This window comes from Chiloscyllium punctatum, chromosome 42 (assembly GCF_047496795.1).
Source record: "Chiloscyllium punctatum isolate Juve2018m chromosome 42, sChiPun1.3, whole genome shotgun sequence".
NCBI lineage: Eukaryota > Metazoa > Chordata > Chondrichthyes > Orectolobiformes > Hemiscylliidae > Chiloscyllium > Chiloscyllium punctatum.
Genome location: NC_092780.1, coordinates 24,004,843 through 24,024,096, shown reverse-complemented (window position 1 = coordinate 24,024,096; position 19,254 = coordinate 24,004,843). Strand labels below are relative to the sequence as shown.

General features: G+C 42.8%; 1 protein-coding gene across 1 annotated transcript in view; it reads left to right on the top strand.

The window, feature by feature from the left end:
• Nucleotides 1–19,254, top strand: part of LOC140465832 (epsilon-sarcoglycan-like) — a 61,382-nt gene that overhangs the window by 17,201 nt on the left and 24,927 nt on the right. Inside the window, exon 6 of the mRNA XM_072561661.1 lies at nucleotides 12,394–12,547. Within this exon, the coding sequence (XP_072417762.1) occupies nucleotides 12,394–12,547 (154 nt within the window). The remainder of the gene's footprint in view (nucleotides 1–12,393; nucleotides 12,548–19,254) is intronic.

Here is a 19,254-nt window from a genome sequence, read left to right as displayed (position 1 = left end):
GCTGAAGTTAATGCAATGTTTGTGCATATTTTCTCATGGATGAAAAGGTATCAAATAATTAATAGGAGTAAGCCATCCAGCCAATATTGTCAAAATGTGTCCATTTCAAAAGCCACTTAAAAAAGAAACAGATTTTTAAAAAGTTGCACGTTCATTTCTATCGCTGTGCTATCGCTGTGCAGTGTTGGAGCTTGCCAGTTATGGCTGTACAGAGAACTGATCAACTCATTTGCTGAATCAGATGTCAGTCGATACCTGGGCATTCAGGTGGATGTTGTGATTGAAATGTTTAAGTCTGCAGTAGGAAAGTTAATCCTGCTCCTACAGGCCCCACCAGAAAAGTGCTGAAATATGCCCTGGACCATTTTGTGAACAGTCGCCCGTGGAACCTTTTCATGCTGCTTTGTCCATTTGTACCTTAAGCTTTCAAACAGTCACCCCCACTCTGATTCATTCTAAGAATTCAGTGAGGGTCCTTCTTGATCCAGATATGTGCTTGTGTTGTCCTTCATAAAGGAAGACTTGGTCACGTGGCAGTTTGTGTGATTAAAACAAGAATAGAGCATTAAGTGCACCACTCCAATTTTAAAACCCATTTTTAAAACTTCATCCTAAGAATGGGACTATGTAAGATATATCTTCCATCCACTGCCAATGGAAAGGCAGCTGCAAGTTTTAAAAAATACCATGTAGAGACATAATACAACAGCAACATCTTATTAACCATTCCCTTAAACTAGCAGTCATGCTCATAAAAGCCAAGGCTGAAGAAGGGCTTATGCCCGAAACGTCGATTCTCCTGCTCCTTTGATGCTGCCTGACCTGCTATGCTTTTCCAGCAACACATTTTTCAGCTCTGATCTCCAGCATCTGCAGTCCTCACTTTTTCCAAGGATATTCATAGCCATACTAACAATATGTATTAGTACAATCACTGCCTACATTTTAATTACATTTCAATTCTAAAAGGCCATTGTACTGACTCTGCGACTTTGTTAGTTTCTTTTGTCTAATTTGTTCTAAGGTGGAGTAGAAACTAACTTACTAAGAATCAGGAAAAATCACTCAAATCAATTAACAGTGGAATGTTCTGCCCTTATAGAGATCTATCATGCAAACCTTCCACATTCTTTCGAGCTTATATTCACATAGCTCCTCAGCTTTTGTCCATATCAACTATTTCATTACCATATTTACAATTAGCTAATTTTTGATTACATTTTATTCATAAAGACTGACATATAGAGAGCATTATACTGAAGGGCTTCTGTGTATTATTCGTTAAGTTCTACATTAAACAAATACTATCCTCAGCAAATATGAACTCCATGTACAGACTTTATCCATCAAAGAATGACAAATTGTATCAAAAAATCTGACAATTCATGTAGCCATGTATTATTTTAGATACTAATCCAAGAAATAAATGACTGCAAGCATATCACTTTATTCTCCTTTATCATTAAGAGCTCTGAGTATTTTAGTATTGCATTGAGACCAGTCTTAATTTGTTGTTATTAGAAAGCGTTCACAAGTGGAGAATAGAATCTGCCAGAGAACAGAACTTGCTATGGCAACCACAGCCTAAATGAAGTTGCTGCAGAGAGGAAACAAAAATTCTGTCCGTTATGTTATGTTCTTCAAACATCATGCAAATTCATTCAGAATTACAATTGTGCATTGCATTGAGTAAGACCAATGCATACTCAACTGAAGGCTATTATTGAACAATTTTATCTGCACTTCCACAACAGAGAGGGCAGCAGAGAAGATTCCACACTGTATTACATTTCTGACGTGCTTTTGCCTCCAGAAGAGTGTTTTACTTGACGCAGCAAAGGTCATGTTCACCTTTGTAACTTAAGAAACCAAGCATGGACAGCCTGACTTTGAAGAATCCAACAGATACTTATTACAGTTATTTATGATATCAGACATTCTGAGACACCAAAGTCCCTGGATTAACATTAAGCTAATAGATTAGAACAGAAAACCAAGGGCTTTGTGCTGTGTACCAAGCTTCTTGTGATCTGAAACAAGATAGACTCAAGGAGCATTATAGCTTTGGGTCACATGCTATAATGCAGTGTTGGCATTATGGAGCCTATCTCCTCAAAGTACTCTGACACACTGTGTCTCCTAAACGTACTTTGTTTTGAACGAGGCCGGACCTCCTCAAAATGTTTCAAAAAGGTAGTCCAGACCCTAACTTTTCTCGTTGTTGTAAGCAGATGAAAAGTGCACATACCAGGAGTAATGCAGCTGGCCCAACCACTTGGCTTTAAACAAAACAGAATTTATTTATACACGCACAAAAGAGTGTAGAATAACATAACTCATCTGAAAACCCAATCGACGCTATCACAACTTAATGATGCTGTTTCAAACACTTGCAACATCCCCATAAGCACCCCTTGGAAAAAAAATGGTAAAATCAAACACAGGTTCTTACAGGAGAGATGTCAGAGAGAGAGAGAGAGAGAGAGGGAGAGAGTGAGAGAGAATCAGCATGGAGCTGTTTCTTTGGCTCCAGCATTTCTCTGGTTCCCAGCTAAGATTTGATCAGCTGTTGCAAAACAACCAATGCTAAAACCAAAACAAACCAGAGAGAAGCTGAGCAGGGAGGATGGGCTACTGCCCTTGCATTGTGCAGGTTTTTTTTTTAAAACTTGAAAGCCTTTTTGTCTGAGACAGTATCTGTTAGCTATAATCAAATTGGCCCTAATACCCATACAAAACAAACACATCAGAACCTCTGTATTTATGACCCCTCTTGAAAAAAACCAAGGACAGAATAACCTTGTTAAAGGAGCAGCATCATCTTAATGTAGACAAACTGAGAGTAGGGTATATCACAACCAGTATGTCCTATATGCTGTAAGGCTGCACAGCCACACACTAAAGTTCCTCCGTGGTTCCGCACACAGCACTTGACGTGCCAATGCATTAGGTTCTGGTTTTAGACATTGCAAATGTGAACAGACCTTAGAGGTGCATGCACCAAAAAAAAACTGAGATGGAGCGTTGATTATTACACCCCATTTTTCCAAAGATAAAAACTTATCCCCAATAGATATATATGGCTGTACATAGGCACCAGTTGATAATTCAATAATTACACAAGTAGGTAAACATAACTTCCAACTCATTGGGCATCATTGACAATCTCCTCTTTGGAAAAGGCACAATCATGCCATTTGCTGAGGCACCCTTCCACCAAATTGGTCAATAGATCTTAGCATTGCTCTTGGTACAACGTGAGTTGGAGCCATTTAATCCTGAGGTTCAAGAGCTTTCCAGATCTTTTATGTACCTTTTGGTTGACTGTGGAAAGACCAGATGTGCTAATTTTGTGAAGCTCTGCATTGGCAAGAGCAAGCAAAAATTTTCTATTTCTTTTCTCAACATCATCAATCGCTGGATATGTGAAATATTTGATGTGGTATACGTGTGTCTATATTTTAGTTGAATGGTTGGTATTCCCATAAATGTTTCATTAGATGCTCAGTCCTTAATTTGCTATCCATGAATTTGCCTTAAAAGCCTTAGGCAGTTAAGATATTTTCTATATTCACTCATTTGTGGCATGTGGGCAACATTTATTGCCCATTCCGAGTTGCCCCTGGGAAGATAGTGGTGAGCTGCCTTCTTGAATCGCTGCGCTGCATGTGCTGTAGGTAGACCCACAGTGACGTTTGGGTGGGAATTCCAGGGTTTTAACCCAGTGATAGTGAAGCAATTGTAATATATTTCCAAGTCAGAATGGTGAGTAGCTTGGAGAGGAACTTACAGGTGGTGGGGTTCCCCTATATCTGCTGCTCTCATGCTTTTGGTTGGAAGTGCTCGTGGGTTTGAAAGGTGCTATTTAAGGATTGTCGGTGAATTTCTGCAGTGCATCTTGTAGTTAGTGCACACTGCGGCTACTGAATGTCAGTGATAGAGAGAATGGATGTTTGTGGGTCTGCTGCCATTCAAATGGGCTGCTTTGTCCTGGACAGTGTCAAGCTTCTTCAGTGTTGTTGGAGCTGCACCCATCCAGGTAAGTGGGGAGCTTCCCAAAGGCAACTTGGAATGGGTAATTTGTGACATTCCACAAACTAGTGAATACAGAAAACGTCTTTACTGTTCAAGGTTTTAAAGGCAAATTCATGGATATTAGATTATGGTCTGGGCATCTAATGAAACATTTACAGAATTACAACTGATCAACTAATGCATGCACATATGCAACAACAAATATTTCACAGATCAAGTGATCGATGATCCCGAGAAAAGAAATAGAAAAGTTTTGCTTGCCATTGCCATGATACTCCTAACTTGAACCTTGTAGGTGATGGATAGACTTTGGAGAATGAAGAGGTGAGCTACGTGTTGCGGTATTCCCAGCCTCTGGCCTGTTCTTGTAGCCACTGTGTTTATGTGGCGAGTCCAATGGTAAGTCCAGTGGGGGATTCAATGATGACATTGCCATTGAATGTAAAGTGCAGTAGTTAGATTGTATCTTAAAGGAAATAGTCATTGCTTGGCATTTGTGTGGCACAAATGTTGCTTGCCATTTTTAAGTCCAAGCCTGGACATTTTTCAAACCTTGTTGCATCTGAACATGGACTGCTTCAATATCTGAGGAGTCGCAAATGGTGCTGAACATTGTACAATCATCAGCAAACATCCCCACTTCTGACCATATGATAGAGGGAAGGTCATTGAAGGAGCTGACTTTGGTTGGCCCACGGATACTATCCTGAGGAAATCTTGTCAAGACATCCTGGTGCTGAGATGACTGACTTCGAACTACCACAAGCAACCTCTGTATCTCCCGCCAGCAGAGAGTTTTCTCCTTGATTCCTATTGATTCCAGTTTTGCTAGTACTCCTTGATGCCAAACTCAGTCAAATGTGACCTTGATGTCAAGGGCTGTCACTCTCATGTCATTTTTTTGTCTGCGTTTGAACCAAGGCTATAATGAGGACAGGATCTGAGTTGCCCTGTCAGAACCCAAACTGGGTGTCAGTGAGTAGGTTATTGCTGAACAGCACTGTCGATGACATCTTCCATCACTTTACTGATGATTGAGAGTACACCGATAGGCTGATAATTGTGGATTGGATTTGTCCTGCTTTTTTGCGTGTGGAACATACTTAGGAAATTTTTCACATTCTCATGTAGACGCCAGTGTTGTAGCTGTACTGGAAGAACTAGGCTAGGAGCATGGCAAGTTCTGAAACACAAGTATTCAGTGCTAGTGTCAGAATGTTGTAGGGGTCTATGGCCTTTGCAGAATCCAGCGCCTCTAACATTTTCTTGATATGTTTTTCTTTACATATTTGAATGCACTCTTGCACTTTTCCAATGGGTAAAGTTAATAGTGATTGTCAGCAATTATACAATGCTAGTCAATGTAACAGTTAATTTAGATTTGCAGGTCAGAGCACCATAATTAATAACTGCATTAAAACCTATCTACATTACGATACAATTGTGAAGATGGTAAAACACTTACCTGTTACAATGTTTGTGACTTCTCAGTAGATTTCCCCCACCTCATAAACTTCGCATGTATATTTTAGTGATTCCAAAATTCAGACAAGCATGCAAAATTAGTAGGATGACCGAAATTCAAACTTCCGGTGGTCCTCATAATGGTAACACTGGCCTCAGAAGAGCTGTGTGCATGAGGCACACTCGAGGACCCATCAGGAGTAGGAAGGCACTGCAGGTTGGAAGTTGCAGCCAGACATTCTAATTTGTTTTCAGTCTTCTGACCTCAGTGCTGCCTCCAACAGGACTCAAACATATGGTCATTTCATTCCAAACAACTTGCTTTTTTAAGATAGTACTATATTACCCCTACAGAGTGGAAGCTGACCATTCCGCCCACACCGACCCTCCAAAGACCATCCCAACCAGACTCTGTAGCCCTGCATTCCCCATGGCTAAACCACCTCACCCACATATCTTTGGACTGTGGGAGGAAGTCCACGCAGACATGGGGAGAATGTGCAAAGTCCACACAGACAATCGCTCAGAGGGTGGGATCAAACCTAGGTCCCTGGCACTGCAAGGCAGTAATGCTAACCACTGATCCACCGTGACCTCATCTATTGTAAATGCATTTACAGTGAGGTCTTAATGAGTGGTATTTAATTACTGCAAGTTTACAAATAGTAGCTAATTGCCACAGAATTTCATGACCAGTACTGGACAACTTACTGCCCTCAGTGTGAAATTTCTATGGTTATCCATATAACTGAGAGAACACTGCAAATGCTTTTCCTTTGAAGAAAAAGTCACTTTTACTACCAGTAGGTGGCAATACATGTAAAGGTACTGTAAATGTATTACACCTTATTAGTGTCAAATTTTATTTTTTTGAAATACCAATCCAATAAGGCTGCACAATGAAAAGATCACTTGAGCAACAGAATGAACTGAATTCCTGACCTATTAACCGTAATTGCCCACAACAATGTGCTTTACTCTTAAATACGCTTTGGGCATTTAGAGAAGGGCAATAAATGTTGGCCTTGCATTTATTGAGTAATTTTTTTTTAAAGTGCTTAAAATGCTCTCAAAGGAACAGCCGTACTACTGTAAATTTCTGGTTCTGGGATTCCATGTCAGTTTTGGCGTTGCGGGATCTGAAAATCGGGGGGAACTGATTGATGAGCCAACGAATTGAAACTGATTTTTATCGTCTGATCTGAAAAGGAAATGTTCAAATTTTTAATTTGGCACTCCCGTAACATGTCTGCTGGTGGCTGATTAAAGTGTATAGTCGTAAACTCCAAACTCCAAAACCGTTAGTTTTATGCTTGCAGTGCACAAAGGCTAAGTTAGAATTTAAAAAGACACTGATGTTGCCAGGCTCAACTGAGACAAGCTGAAATTAGAACATTTTAAGCCTGAAGACTGCTGAAAGCTTAAGTGGTTTCACAGCAGGGAAAAACTTGGTGAAAGAAATTTTTGACATTCTGTTTAATCAGCCTTTTCCTTGCTTCTGGCTGATTGCAACAGTGAAAGATTTTGACACCTCAGTCTCTGCTCTGCCACCGCAATGTGGCTTTCTCAAAAGATATAGTATTCCTTATCAGCATACTTTTGTGTGACATTAAGATTATGCAGCCAACCTGAATCCAATGAGGATATTTATGAGGAGATGTAAATTAAAATTGACTGCTGCACTAAAGAGGTAATAATCGACTCTGCTGCATGAAAATAGATTACAGCCATGTTCTCCTGCCAGATAACTCTGTGCCAGCTATGAAGGGTAGAGGCAGCTGTATGAACTTAAGATTGAAGGATTGTGGAGATGCCTCAATTATTATGCTTAGAGTCAATGTGAAGACAAGTTGGATTTTTTTTAATGGAGGAGGCAATGGCCTAGTTGTATTCATAGAACCCCCACAGTGTGGAAACAGGCCATTTGACCCAACAAGTCCACACCGGCTCTCCGATGAGTAAAGCACCCAGACCCATCCCCCTACATTTCCCCTGACTAATGCACCAAACCCACATATCCCTGAACACTATGGGCAATTTAGCATGGCCAACTCATCTAACTTGCACATCTTTGGACTCTGGGAGGTGACCGGAGCACCTGGAAGAAACCCATGAAGACACGGGGAGAATGTGCAAACTCCACACAAACAGTCACCCTAGGCTGGGATCAAACCTGGGTCCCTGGCGCTGTGAGGCAACAATGCTAAACACTGAGCCACTATGCCGCCCCCATATTATTGACCAGACTGTTAATCCATAGTCTCAGGAAATGTTCTGGGCCCAGATTCAAATCCTGCCATGGAACCTGTTGGAATTTTCGTTCCTAATTTTATTGAATTCAGAGTCTAACGATGATCATTGTTGATAGTTGGAAAGCCCATCTGGTTCACAAATGCCCTTTCAGAAAGAAAACTGCTTTCCTTTCCTGGTCTGGCCTACATGTGACTCCAGACCCACAACAATGTGGTTGACTCTTGAATACCCTCTGGGCAATTAAGGAGGGGAAATAAATACTGGCATAGGCAGTGGTGCCTACATCCTATGAGTGAATTTTTAAAAATCAGGTACTGCTTAGAAATATACAATTCCAGACAATTGCTAGTTTTGGTTTCTTAAATACACTTTGATGAAAGGAACTGATTGTTTTACCACTGTGTTTATGGCTACTCTGCTTGGTCAGTGTTTGCAGTCTTGGAGTTTGGCTTGGATCTTCATTTGGAGAAATCTCCTGCTCAATTTGTTCTTCTGTTTCTGTTTGTTCTTTTGAAAGTGCGACTGAAAGAATTGGTCAATGTTGTATTTCTTCAGAAAATTGCACTTTTGGCCAAGACCCCAGAGGTAAAGGATGCATGATTGATGATAGCCGCGCCCACTGGAACACCACATTGACAGGTTTTAGAGCATCCTATGCCTGACCTTTCTTTTTTCTTAAAGAATTACAACTATTGGCCAGATAGTCCTTTTCTCAAAAACGTCAGTCTCTGCAGAGAGAAAGTCATTTCTTTTATTCCTTTATTCCTTTACCTGAAACAAGAGTGTGAGTATGTGTGGTACATATGTTTGTGTGTATGTTCTGGGTTAGTTAGAGAGGTAAATGTGTAGATTTTCATTTTATAAATAGTATATGTTGACCAATTCTGCAGCTTCATTGAATGGGTTTTGTTTTATCATAAGCCAATGACTCTTGTGTTTATGTAAGAAATCTGATTGATGTATCTTTTTTATTCTAAGTCTAATATGGAGAAAGCATCCAGTTGGCCATATTGGGACTTGGAAATAAGAAAAGCTTAATGTTATGCAGTGACCCTTGGAGTAGTGGGACTAGAATGACAGTGCTCCTCTCAGCTTAGTCACTACACCACATTATGTCTTCATGGCACTCGCTAATTTCAGGGAGGCACTAGCCATGTTGCAATATCAACAATGAAAACAAATATTTGTCAGGTGACCATTGTATTTTACATGAAAGCCAATTCATTCACCAGCTTTTGCATCACAGTGATGGAAGAGCAACATAAAACCATTCATTATCACAGGGTTGGCCTCAGATGCTGCCTGACCTGCTGTGCTTTTCCAGCACCACTCTAATCTTGTCTTGACATGAGACCACCAGAATGGCCATTCAAGTACCGGCATGGTTTTAAAGTGTTGTGATCTCAGCTGATGGTAATACTGGATTAGTGGTGCTGGAAGAGCACAGCAGTTCAGGCAGCATCCAACGAGCAGCGAAATCGACGTTTCGGGCAAAACCCCTTCATCAGGAATAAAGGCAGTGAGCCTGAAGCATGGAGAGATAAGCTAGAGGAGGGTGGGGGTGGGGAGAGAGTAGCATAGAGTACAATGGGTGAGTGGGGGAGGAGATGAAGGTGATAGGTCAAGGAGGAGAGGGTGGAGTGGATAGGTGGAAAAGAAGATAGGCAGGTCGGACAAGTCAAGGAGACAGTAACTGAGCTGGAAGTTTGAAACTAGGATGAGGTGGGGGAAGGGTAAATGAGGAAGCTGTTGAAGTCCACATTGATGCCCTGGGGTTGAAGTGTTCCGAGGCGGAAGATGAGGCGTTCTTCCTCCAGGTGCCTGGTGGTGAGGGAGCAGCGGTGAAGGAGGCCCAGGACTTCCATGTCCTCGGCAGAGTGGGAGGGGGAGTTGCTACTCTATGCTACTCTCTCCCCACCCCCACCCTCCTCTAGCTTATCTCTCCATGCTTCAGGCTCACTGCCTTTATTCCTGATGAAGGGCTTTTGCCCGAAACGTCGATTTCGCTGCTCGTTGGATGCTGCCTGAACTGCTGTGCTCTTCCAGCACCACTAATCCAGTATTTGGTTTTCAGCATCTGCAGTCATTGTTTTTACCTTGATGGTAATACTGGTCAAGTCAAATCTCAAAGTGAAACCTGACTTGAGAGATGTTAAGTTTTATTTTTGCAGTTTGTTAACGGTAGTGGCCAGTCACTAATGTAATAATAATACATGATGTACCTTCTCACAAAAGAAACACTTTTGCTGCAGGTTATGTTGTCAATGTAGTTTCAATGAACGAGTACCGAAGTTTATTATTTACAAAAGGGGAAAATATTACTCTGCACGATACAATAGCTGAAATTAGATTATGACTAATATCTGATATACAAACGCAATCCTTTTTCCCTCAACAACAACCTCGCTGATGCTCAAACCTGAGTAAAGAGTCACTTTGTTTCTATTTTCAAATTCCTTGTCAGTCAGTACGGCTGTAATTCAATTCTTTTTAGTAAATCTGTGTTCCTAAAATCCTTAAATAAACTGCTAACACAGCTCACTTACTTCTCACTATGATGTCCTTAAACTCCTATTCCACTGCCTTCTGTTTCTGGAGATGTTATTTTCCTGAATGAAAGCCACTCAGGATTTATTTTGTTCTATCTGGTCTTTACTGGAGACAACTAAGTGTATTTGCTAATATTACAAATGTTTTATCTTAGAATGATCTGCCTTTTCCTCTGAAGGAAATCTGCATTAACCTTTTGGATGGTTCTGTTTTTCTGAAATAATCTGTTTCTGTCTTTGACTCCCTGTGTCACATGACACCTTGCTGCTAGGCATTACTTTCTCTCTTCTACCCCCTGTTTTCTAAACTGCTGCTCTATTCATCTGGTTAAAAGATGACATTCAAGTGCGTAAAAACACGTTTCCAGACAACCCAGTGCCACTCAGCAAGCTAAAAGGTGAAATTGAAACTATGTCATTTCTTTCTTGATATTACCTTCCCTTCTTAACACACAAATTATAGAAATGCAAATTAGAGTTTAAGCCATACACTGTTCTGTCCACTTTGGAACCCAACTTTTAAAGTAACAATAACACATTATGTACTTTCTCACAAAAGAAACACTTTTGCTGCAGGTTATGAATTGTGCAACATCTCAACCTGCTGCCTTGTGCTTGAATTGAAACATTTCTAGGGAGGTGGATTGATAGCCATTGAAAGGACATAATATGTGGAAGTGTCGTAGGCAAGAAAGTTAGTGGTTGGACTCTTGGATTAAATTGAAATACTTGAAATATCTTTACTGTACAAACTTTGATTAAATAAAAACAAGCAATAATGATGAACTGGTTCAATTAACAAATAAGACCATGGCCTAGAATTTTCTATTAAAGATAGTCTTTGAAGCAGCATACATAAGTTGTGGGAATACTCAATACCATGTTCTCATTGACATAGTTTAATGTTGCTGGCATGAGAGTATCTGAGTCAGAATATTGGGTTCAAAAAGTAACTGGTGGAAGGGTGTTAGATTGTGGGATCGTGGCAGAGGAACATGGACAAGAACTTTATTCAAATTACTACTTCATTATTACATTACTCAGCCTCCATCTCAACTTTTCACACTGTTGCTGAGGTAGATTTCCGGACAAAAAAGGCTGCAAACTACAAAATTAAAAATCACACAATACCAGGTTAATGTCCAACAGGTTTATTTGGAAGAACTAACTTTCGGAGCTCTGCTCCTTCATCAGGTGGTTATGGAGTACATGATCGTAAGACACAGAATTTATAGCAAAAGCTTACAGTGTGATGTAACTGAAATTATATACTGAAAAATACCTTGATTGCTTGTTAAGTCTCTCATCTGTTAGAATTTCTAACAGGTGAGAGACTTAACAAATAATCAAGGTATTTTTCAAGGCAAAGTTTTAGTTCCATCACACTGTAAACTTTTGCTATAAATCCTATGTCTTACGATCATGTACTCCATAACCACCTGACGAAGGAGCAGAGCTCCGAAAGTTAGTTCTTCCAAATAAACCTGTTGGACATTAACCTGGTGTTGTGTGATTTTTAACTTTGTACACCCCAGTCCAACACCGGCATCTCCAAATCATGACAAAGTAGGTGAGTGTCACTCCATTCATTGCAATTAACGAGATAGTGATAGAAGCTTATGGCTGTCTGATGTCTCACAGGGATACATTGTGAACTTTGCAAATGTATGGCCACCAAACTGGCATGAGCACTGTGCCAACTACACCTCAGACCACTCCACAGCTGTGCAAAGAGTCCCAGAGATGCATAAGTTTCATGCAGATGATTTAATACAAATATTTCTAGCTATATCCAAATACACTCTCTGAATTTGCTGGACTCTTTGTGACGTGTTTTTTGCTACAGAACTCATTGCAAGGACAATATATGGATCCTTCCCTATAATAACAAAAATGCCCACAATAATCAAAATGTATTAATATCTTTAAAAATGTTATTTGTTGAAAAGCTGAAAAATCCAAAATTGAATTTAATATTTTGCGAAGAAATATTACCAGCAGATTTGTAATTTCACAATCTCATTGGCATCATGCCGTTTAAAACAAAATTGTACTGAAAATTGAGAATAACATGACAAGCTTGTTTTTATAGGGTGTATGTAAAGGTTGGCTCCAGGATTCCCTTTCCCTCTTGCCTGGAAGAAGAAGCAAGCTCTGATGAACAGTGTGATGATCAACAGGAACCCATCAGCTGTGAAGATGCATTTAGTCCTCATTTTAGTATTGACTGGTGTAATATTTTACTGGTAAGTACGTCTGATTGGTCAAATTGAGAATACATCACAAAACATCTCCCAAAATTCATTGCAGCATTGAAATAAAACTTTCTTCCTTTTATGTAAAAGTTACAAAACATTTTAAATCAAAGGATCTACTTTTAATTCAGAAAACCACCGAAAGGAAAACAAAAATAAATATTTCAGCATATCGCAGTTTTAGATGGTTCAGAGTTTGCTGTGTGCAAATGATTGAACTTGTACTTGCCTATGGATATCCCAGAGTGCTGCCGGCAGGACATGGAAATAACACAATAACCTGGAAAGGGCATCTGGGGCTTATGCAAACAGTCCAAGCAACTGTGGATTTCCTGAACCAAACAGTTTGAAATGTCACAATTGGAATTGTAAATGTAAACAAAACTGAAGGAATATAACCCCATGCATACAAATATTAATTTTCTGTGCCAGAGAGGTTAATTCTCAAAAGTTAAGATAAGTCACTCTGTTAAAAGGGTATTTGCAAAGGCTGAGGGCTGAACTTAACCTGTATCCACAATAGGGAACTTTATTTATAAATAGGGAACTAGTTGGTGAGGTGCTGTTTTCATGCTGTTTACTAAGAATGATGCAAGTTAGAAAGCAATTTGAATGTCTAACTGTGTATGCACTCACTGAAGTTTGCTGTGTGGTTTTCCCATGACTGTGAGCGCTGTTATCTTCACTATCCTTTCTACAGGAAAATTGTAATTGGAGATTTTCCTCTCAAAAGCTTTTATTTAGTACCAAGTTTATAAATCCATGATATTTTGTGGTCTCATTAAATAACTTGCGGAAGTCCCATATTGTTGCCCACAGTAAGTTGAAGAATGAATATTATTTTATAATGATAGGATTGAAAACATTCAGATTAATTGTACAACAGGAAAATCATCATTTTGGTTCCTACCATAAATGCCTCTTTCTTGCTGTTCAGCTGTAATAAGTGGCCAAGGGCAGATTATACCATGCAAAGCCTTTAAAGCAATACATCCTCTGTTGTCCATTGTAAATCAATAACATTTAGTTTCATATCAAAGCCTCTTTAATCTACACCGCTGAATTGTTTCAGATGGGTTCGTCATTCAAACTCAGGCTAACTTCGAGACTAATTTTAATCATTATGTATTAACAGTCTGTACATGACGAGATTACAGACGAGCTTGCTCTGGGTTGTACAAGTTCCAACCTCCAAGGAGAATACTCTCAAATGACTATTGAGGTCAAAGTCTCATTACAGCTGACCTCAGAGGCTCACCAACATATTATTAAACTGTTGCTCTACGATGTCCTGTACCTCCAGAATCTTAGACCCCTCTCTCAAATGAGCCTGTATTAATCAATGTTAGAGTAAAAGCATAAATGAGTGACAGGTCAGCATTCCTGATAAATGTAGGAAATTCAAAAAGTTGACAGCTTGCAGAATCATGCACAGAAGTAAAGTCAGTTTTTTTTTGATAAATGAATCAATGTGGAGTTTCTTTTTTTAACTGAGTAGGAGAGGCTGTCCACAGGTAAGGAACATCTGGCAAGTGAGAGGCTTTCAAAAGCATTAGTAGGGAACACTGGATGACGAGAGAAATTGAAACTCTCATCAAGAGGAAAAAGAAAGCACGTGTCAGGTATAGGGAGCTAGGATCAAGTGAATCCCTTGAGGAGAACAGGGGATGTAGGAGTACACTTATGAGGGAAGTCAGGAGGGCAGAAAGGGATAGGAGATGGCTTTGGCAGATAACGTGCCAGAGAATCCAAAGAGATTCAATAAGGATATGAAAGGCAAAAGAGTAACGAGGGAGAGACTAACACCCCTTAAAGATGAATGAGGTCATCTATGTGTGGAGCCACAAGAGATGGGTGACATTTGTACATTAAAAAATATTTAGCCGGGTACATGGGGAGAAAATATTTAGACGGATATGAGCGAAACACAGGTGAATGAGACTAGTACAGTTTAGGAAACCTGGTCGGCATGAGTGAGTTGGGCTGAGGGGTCTGCTTCCATACTGCATATCTTTATAATTCCATGACTGACATATTCAGAGCATTGTAAAAACAATGACTGCAGATGCTGAAAATCAAATACTGGATTAGTGGTGCTGGAAGAGCACAGCAGTTCAGGCAGCATCCAACGAGCAGCGAAATCAACGTTTCGGGCAAAACCCCTTCATCAGGAATAAAGGCAGTGAGCCTGAAGCATGGAGAGATAAGCTAGAGGAGGCTGGGGGTGGGGAGAGAGTAGCATAGAGTACAATGGGTGAGTGGGGGAGGAGATGAAGGTGATAGGTCAAGGAGGAGAGGGTGGAGTGGATAGGTGGAAAAGAAGATAGGCAGGTCGGACAAGTCAAGGAGACAGTAACTGAGCTGGAAGTTTGAAACTAGGATGAGGTGGGGGAAGGGGAAATGAGGAAGCTGTTGAAGTCCACATTGATACCCTGGGGTTGAAGTGTTCCGAGGCGGAAGATGAGGCGTTCTTCCTCCAGGCGTCGGGTGGTGAGGGAGCGGCGGTGAAGGAGGCCCAGGACCTCCATGTCCTTGGCAGAGTGGGAGGGGGAGTTGAAATGTTGGGCCACAGGGCGGTTTGGTTGATTGGTGCGGGTGTCTCGGAGATGTTCCCTAAAGCGCTCTGCTAGGAGGTGCCCAGTCTCCCCAATGTAGAGGAGACCACATCGGGAGCAACGGATACAATAAATGATATTGGTGGATGTGCAGGTGAAACTTTGATGGATGTGGAAGGCTCCTTTAGGGCCTTGGATAGAGGTGAGGTAGGAGGTGTGGGCACAGGTTTTACAGTTCCTGTGGTGGCAGGGGAAAGTGCCAGAAAGGGAGGGTGGGTCGTAGGGGGGTGTGGACCTGACCAGGTAGTCACGGAGGGAACGGTCTTTGCGGAAGGCGGAAAGGGGTGGGGAGGGAAATATATCCCTGGTGGTGGGGTCTTTTTGGAGGTGGCGGAAATGTCGGTGGATGATTTGGTTGATGCGAAGGTTTGTAGGGTGGAAGGTGAGCACCAGGGGCGTTCTATCCTTGTTACGGTTGGAGGGGTGGGGTCTGAGGGCGGAGGTGCGGGATGTGGACGAGATGTGTTGGAGGGCATCTTTAACCACGTGGGAAGGGAAATTGCGGTCTCTAAAGAAGGAGGCCATCTGGTGTGTCCTATGGTGGAACTTGTCCTCCTGGGAGCAGATACGGCGGAGGCGGAGAAATTGGGAATACGGGATGGCATTTTTGCAAGAGATAGGGTGGGAAGAGGTGTAATCCAGGTAGCTATGGGTGTCAGTGGGTTTGTAAAAAATGTCAGTGTCAAGTCGGTCGTCACTAATGGAGATGGAGAGGTCCAGGAAGGGGAGCGAGGTGTCAGAGATAGTCCAGGTAAATTTAAGGTCAGGGTGGAATGTGTTGGTGAAGTTGATGAATTGCTCAACCTCCTCACGGGAGCACGAGGTGGCACCAATGCAGTCATCAATGTAGCGGAGGAAGAGGTGGGGAGTGGTGCCAGTGTAATTACGGAAGATCAACTGTTCTACATAGCCAACAAAGAGACAGGCATAGCTGGGGCCCATACGTGTGCCCATGGCTACACCTTTGGTCTGGAGGAAGTGGGAGGATTCAAAGGAGAAATTGTTAAGGGTGAGGACCAGTTCGGCCAAACGAATGAGAGTGTCAGTGGAAGGGTACTGTTGGGGACGTCTGGAGAGGAAAAAACGGAGGGCTTGGAGGCCCTGGTCATGGCGAATGGAGGTGTAGAGGGATTGGATATCCATGGTGAAGATAAGGCGTTGGGGGCCAGGGAAACGGAAGTCTTGGAGGAGGTGGAGGGTGTGGGTGGTGTCTCGAACGTATGTGGGGAGTTCCTGGACTAGGGGGGATAGGACAGTGTCAAGGTAGGTAGAGATGAGTTCAGTGGGGCAGGAGCATGCTGAGACAATGGGTCAGCCAGGGTGGTCAGGCTTGTGGATCTTGGGAAGGAGGTAGAACCGGGCAGTGCGGGGTTCCCGGACTATGAGGTTGGAAGCTGTGGGTGGGAGATCTCCTGAGGTGATGAGGTTCTGTATGGTCTGGGAGATGATGGTTTGGTGATGGGGGGTGGGGTCATGGTCGAGGGGGCGGTAGGAAGAGGTGTCCTCGAGTTGGCGTTTGGCTTCAGCGGTGTAGAGGTCAGTGCGCCAGACTACCACTGCGCCCCCTTTATCCGCTGGCTTGATGGTGAGGTTGGGATTGGAGCAGAGGGATTGGAGGGCTGCGCGTTGTGAGGGTGAGAGGTTGGAGTGGGGGAGGGGGGACGACAGGTTGAGGCGGTTAATGTCCCGGCGGCAGTTGGAAATGAAGAGGTCGAGGGCAGGTAATAGGCCAGCGCGGGGTGTCCAGGTGGATGCAGTGTGTTGGAGGTGGGCGAAGGGGTCCTCGGAAGGTGGGCGGGAGTCCTGATTGTGAAAGTAAGCTCGGAGGCAGAGGCGACGGAAGAATTGTTCGATGTCACGTCGTGTATTAAATTAATTGATGCGTGGATGGAGGGGGATGAAGGTGAGTCCTTTGCTGAGGACTGATCTTTCGTCCTCAGTGAGGGGGAGGTCTGGAGGGATGGTGAAAACTCGGCAGGGCCGGGAGCTGGGATCTGGTGTGGGTGTGGAGCTGGGAGTGGGGTCGGAGCCAGTACCTGGAGTGGGTGTGATGGTGGGGGGAATGGGGGTGGAGGCATGAGCAGGGGTAATGTTGCCCTCGGGGTTCTGGGGTGTGGGTATAGTGACAGGGGGGTCTGTGGGGGCCGTGTCAGCAGAATGCAGGTGAGTGGCACTGGTGGGGGTGGAAGTGGTGGTGATCATGGCACTGGGGGTGGCGGGAGTCACTGAGCGTGTGGCATCAGCGATGATGTGAGGGCCGGAAGTGGCTGTGGGAGTGGCTATGATGTGGGCGGAAGTGACATCATCACTCAGCGTGGGGGTGGTAGCTGCGTCAGCCGCATGGCTAATGGCGTTTCCGAGGCCGGGGGAATCTTCTGGAATGTTTGAGGAGCGCTGGTTATGGAGGTGGGTGGATAAAAGTTTGTTGTACTTACAGTTTTTGATGTTTGAGATGGAATTGAAATACTGTTTGTTGAGAGTATGAATTCTCCTGAGGATGTAGTACAGAGTGGGTCCTTTGCAAAGCTGAGAGAGTGTGGCCCTCAGCTGAGGCAGGGCTGACTGTAGAGAGGTTAGGTGACGGCGCATTGCTGCAAGCGTGGAGCGGAGGATCCTGAAGGAGAACTGTTGCTGGTGTTTTTGAATTTGTAGTCTGTACTGTTTGTCCTGTTCGGGTCCGAACTCTGCTGGTTTAAAGGTGGTCTGGAGTCCGTGTGGGATGAGTTGGTTACGGAGGCATGCACTGAGGAAGCAAATGTGGCTGTGGTACCGAGTTTGTTTCACAACATGGTTGAAGAGCTTCAGAGCAAAGGAAATGACCTGGGAGTTGCAGTGGGAGAGGGACTCCCTGAGATTCTTGTAGAGAGAGGAGGAAAACTTCTTCAAGACAGGCATCCTTGCCTCGGAACACTTCAACCCCAGGGCATCAATGTGGACTTCAACAGCTTCCTCATTTCCCCTTCCCCCACCTCATCCTAGTTTCAAACTTCCAGCTCAGTGACTGTCTCCTTGACTTGTCCGACCTGCCTATCTTCTTTTCCACCTATCCACTCCACCCTCTCCTCCTTGACCTATCACCTTCATCTCCTCCCCCACTCACCCATTGTACTCTATGCTACTCTCTCCCCACCCCCACCCTCCTCTAGCTTATCTCTCCATGCTTCAGGCTCACTGCCTTTATTCCTGATGAAGGGGTTTTGCCCGAAACGTTGATTTCGCTGCTCGTTGGATGCTGCCTGAACTGCTGTGCTCTTCCAGCACCACTAATCCAATATTCAGAGCATTAGCTATGAAAAATATGGGGTAAAGATTTTATCCAAAGCTAGTGAACGATTTCATATTTAACTAAGGTTATCCAGTTTGAATTAGACTGAAAGTCTTCACTGTACTGCTGGTCAGTGGAATTACAACGTTCAAAGGCTAATTGTAACTCCTTCTATCCAATGTAAATAAGAATAGCAGTAACTTGAAAACTGTACCACTTGCACATTCACCTAAACTCTTGATTCAGGTAGGGTGTGATTTGTAATATGTGATTAAATTCACGGTATAAATGGCTGGAGCATCTGCCATGCAATCTCCACTTGTTATGGGCTAACCAGTAAGGATAATGCTGGTGACCACTTGTAAAAGTGGCTGAGTTATTTCTCCATCTGCAGAGAATTGCAACATGTTACCAGACCTTTGGAAGTATCCACCCTGGCCACTTCCTTCTCAAAATACACCACTACTGATGTGAACTGTCAGCACCCTGTTCCTGTTGGCTCTTAGTTTAAAGTCTTGTTTTACACTCCTGACACTGCAGCTCTTCCCTTTGAAATGTAGCTGCACGCCCTTCAATCTTGGCAGCGGTGCCCAGTTTCCTGTCTTGAGACATTCAAGCTGCCTACTGCTTTTCAACAATAATCTGAGTCTGACCAAAACTTGGTTCACTGACAGAGCTAATATATTTCTCTCTTCCTGAAGCCACCAAACACAAATCTCCAATGAGGCACTTCTTATTTGGGACCCTCTCCATAGCACCAATAGGTTGTAATTAGACAGCGAAAAAGATTGAAAGGTTACATAAGAGTGTTCTTAAAT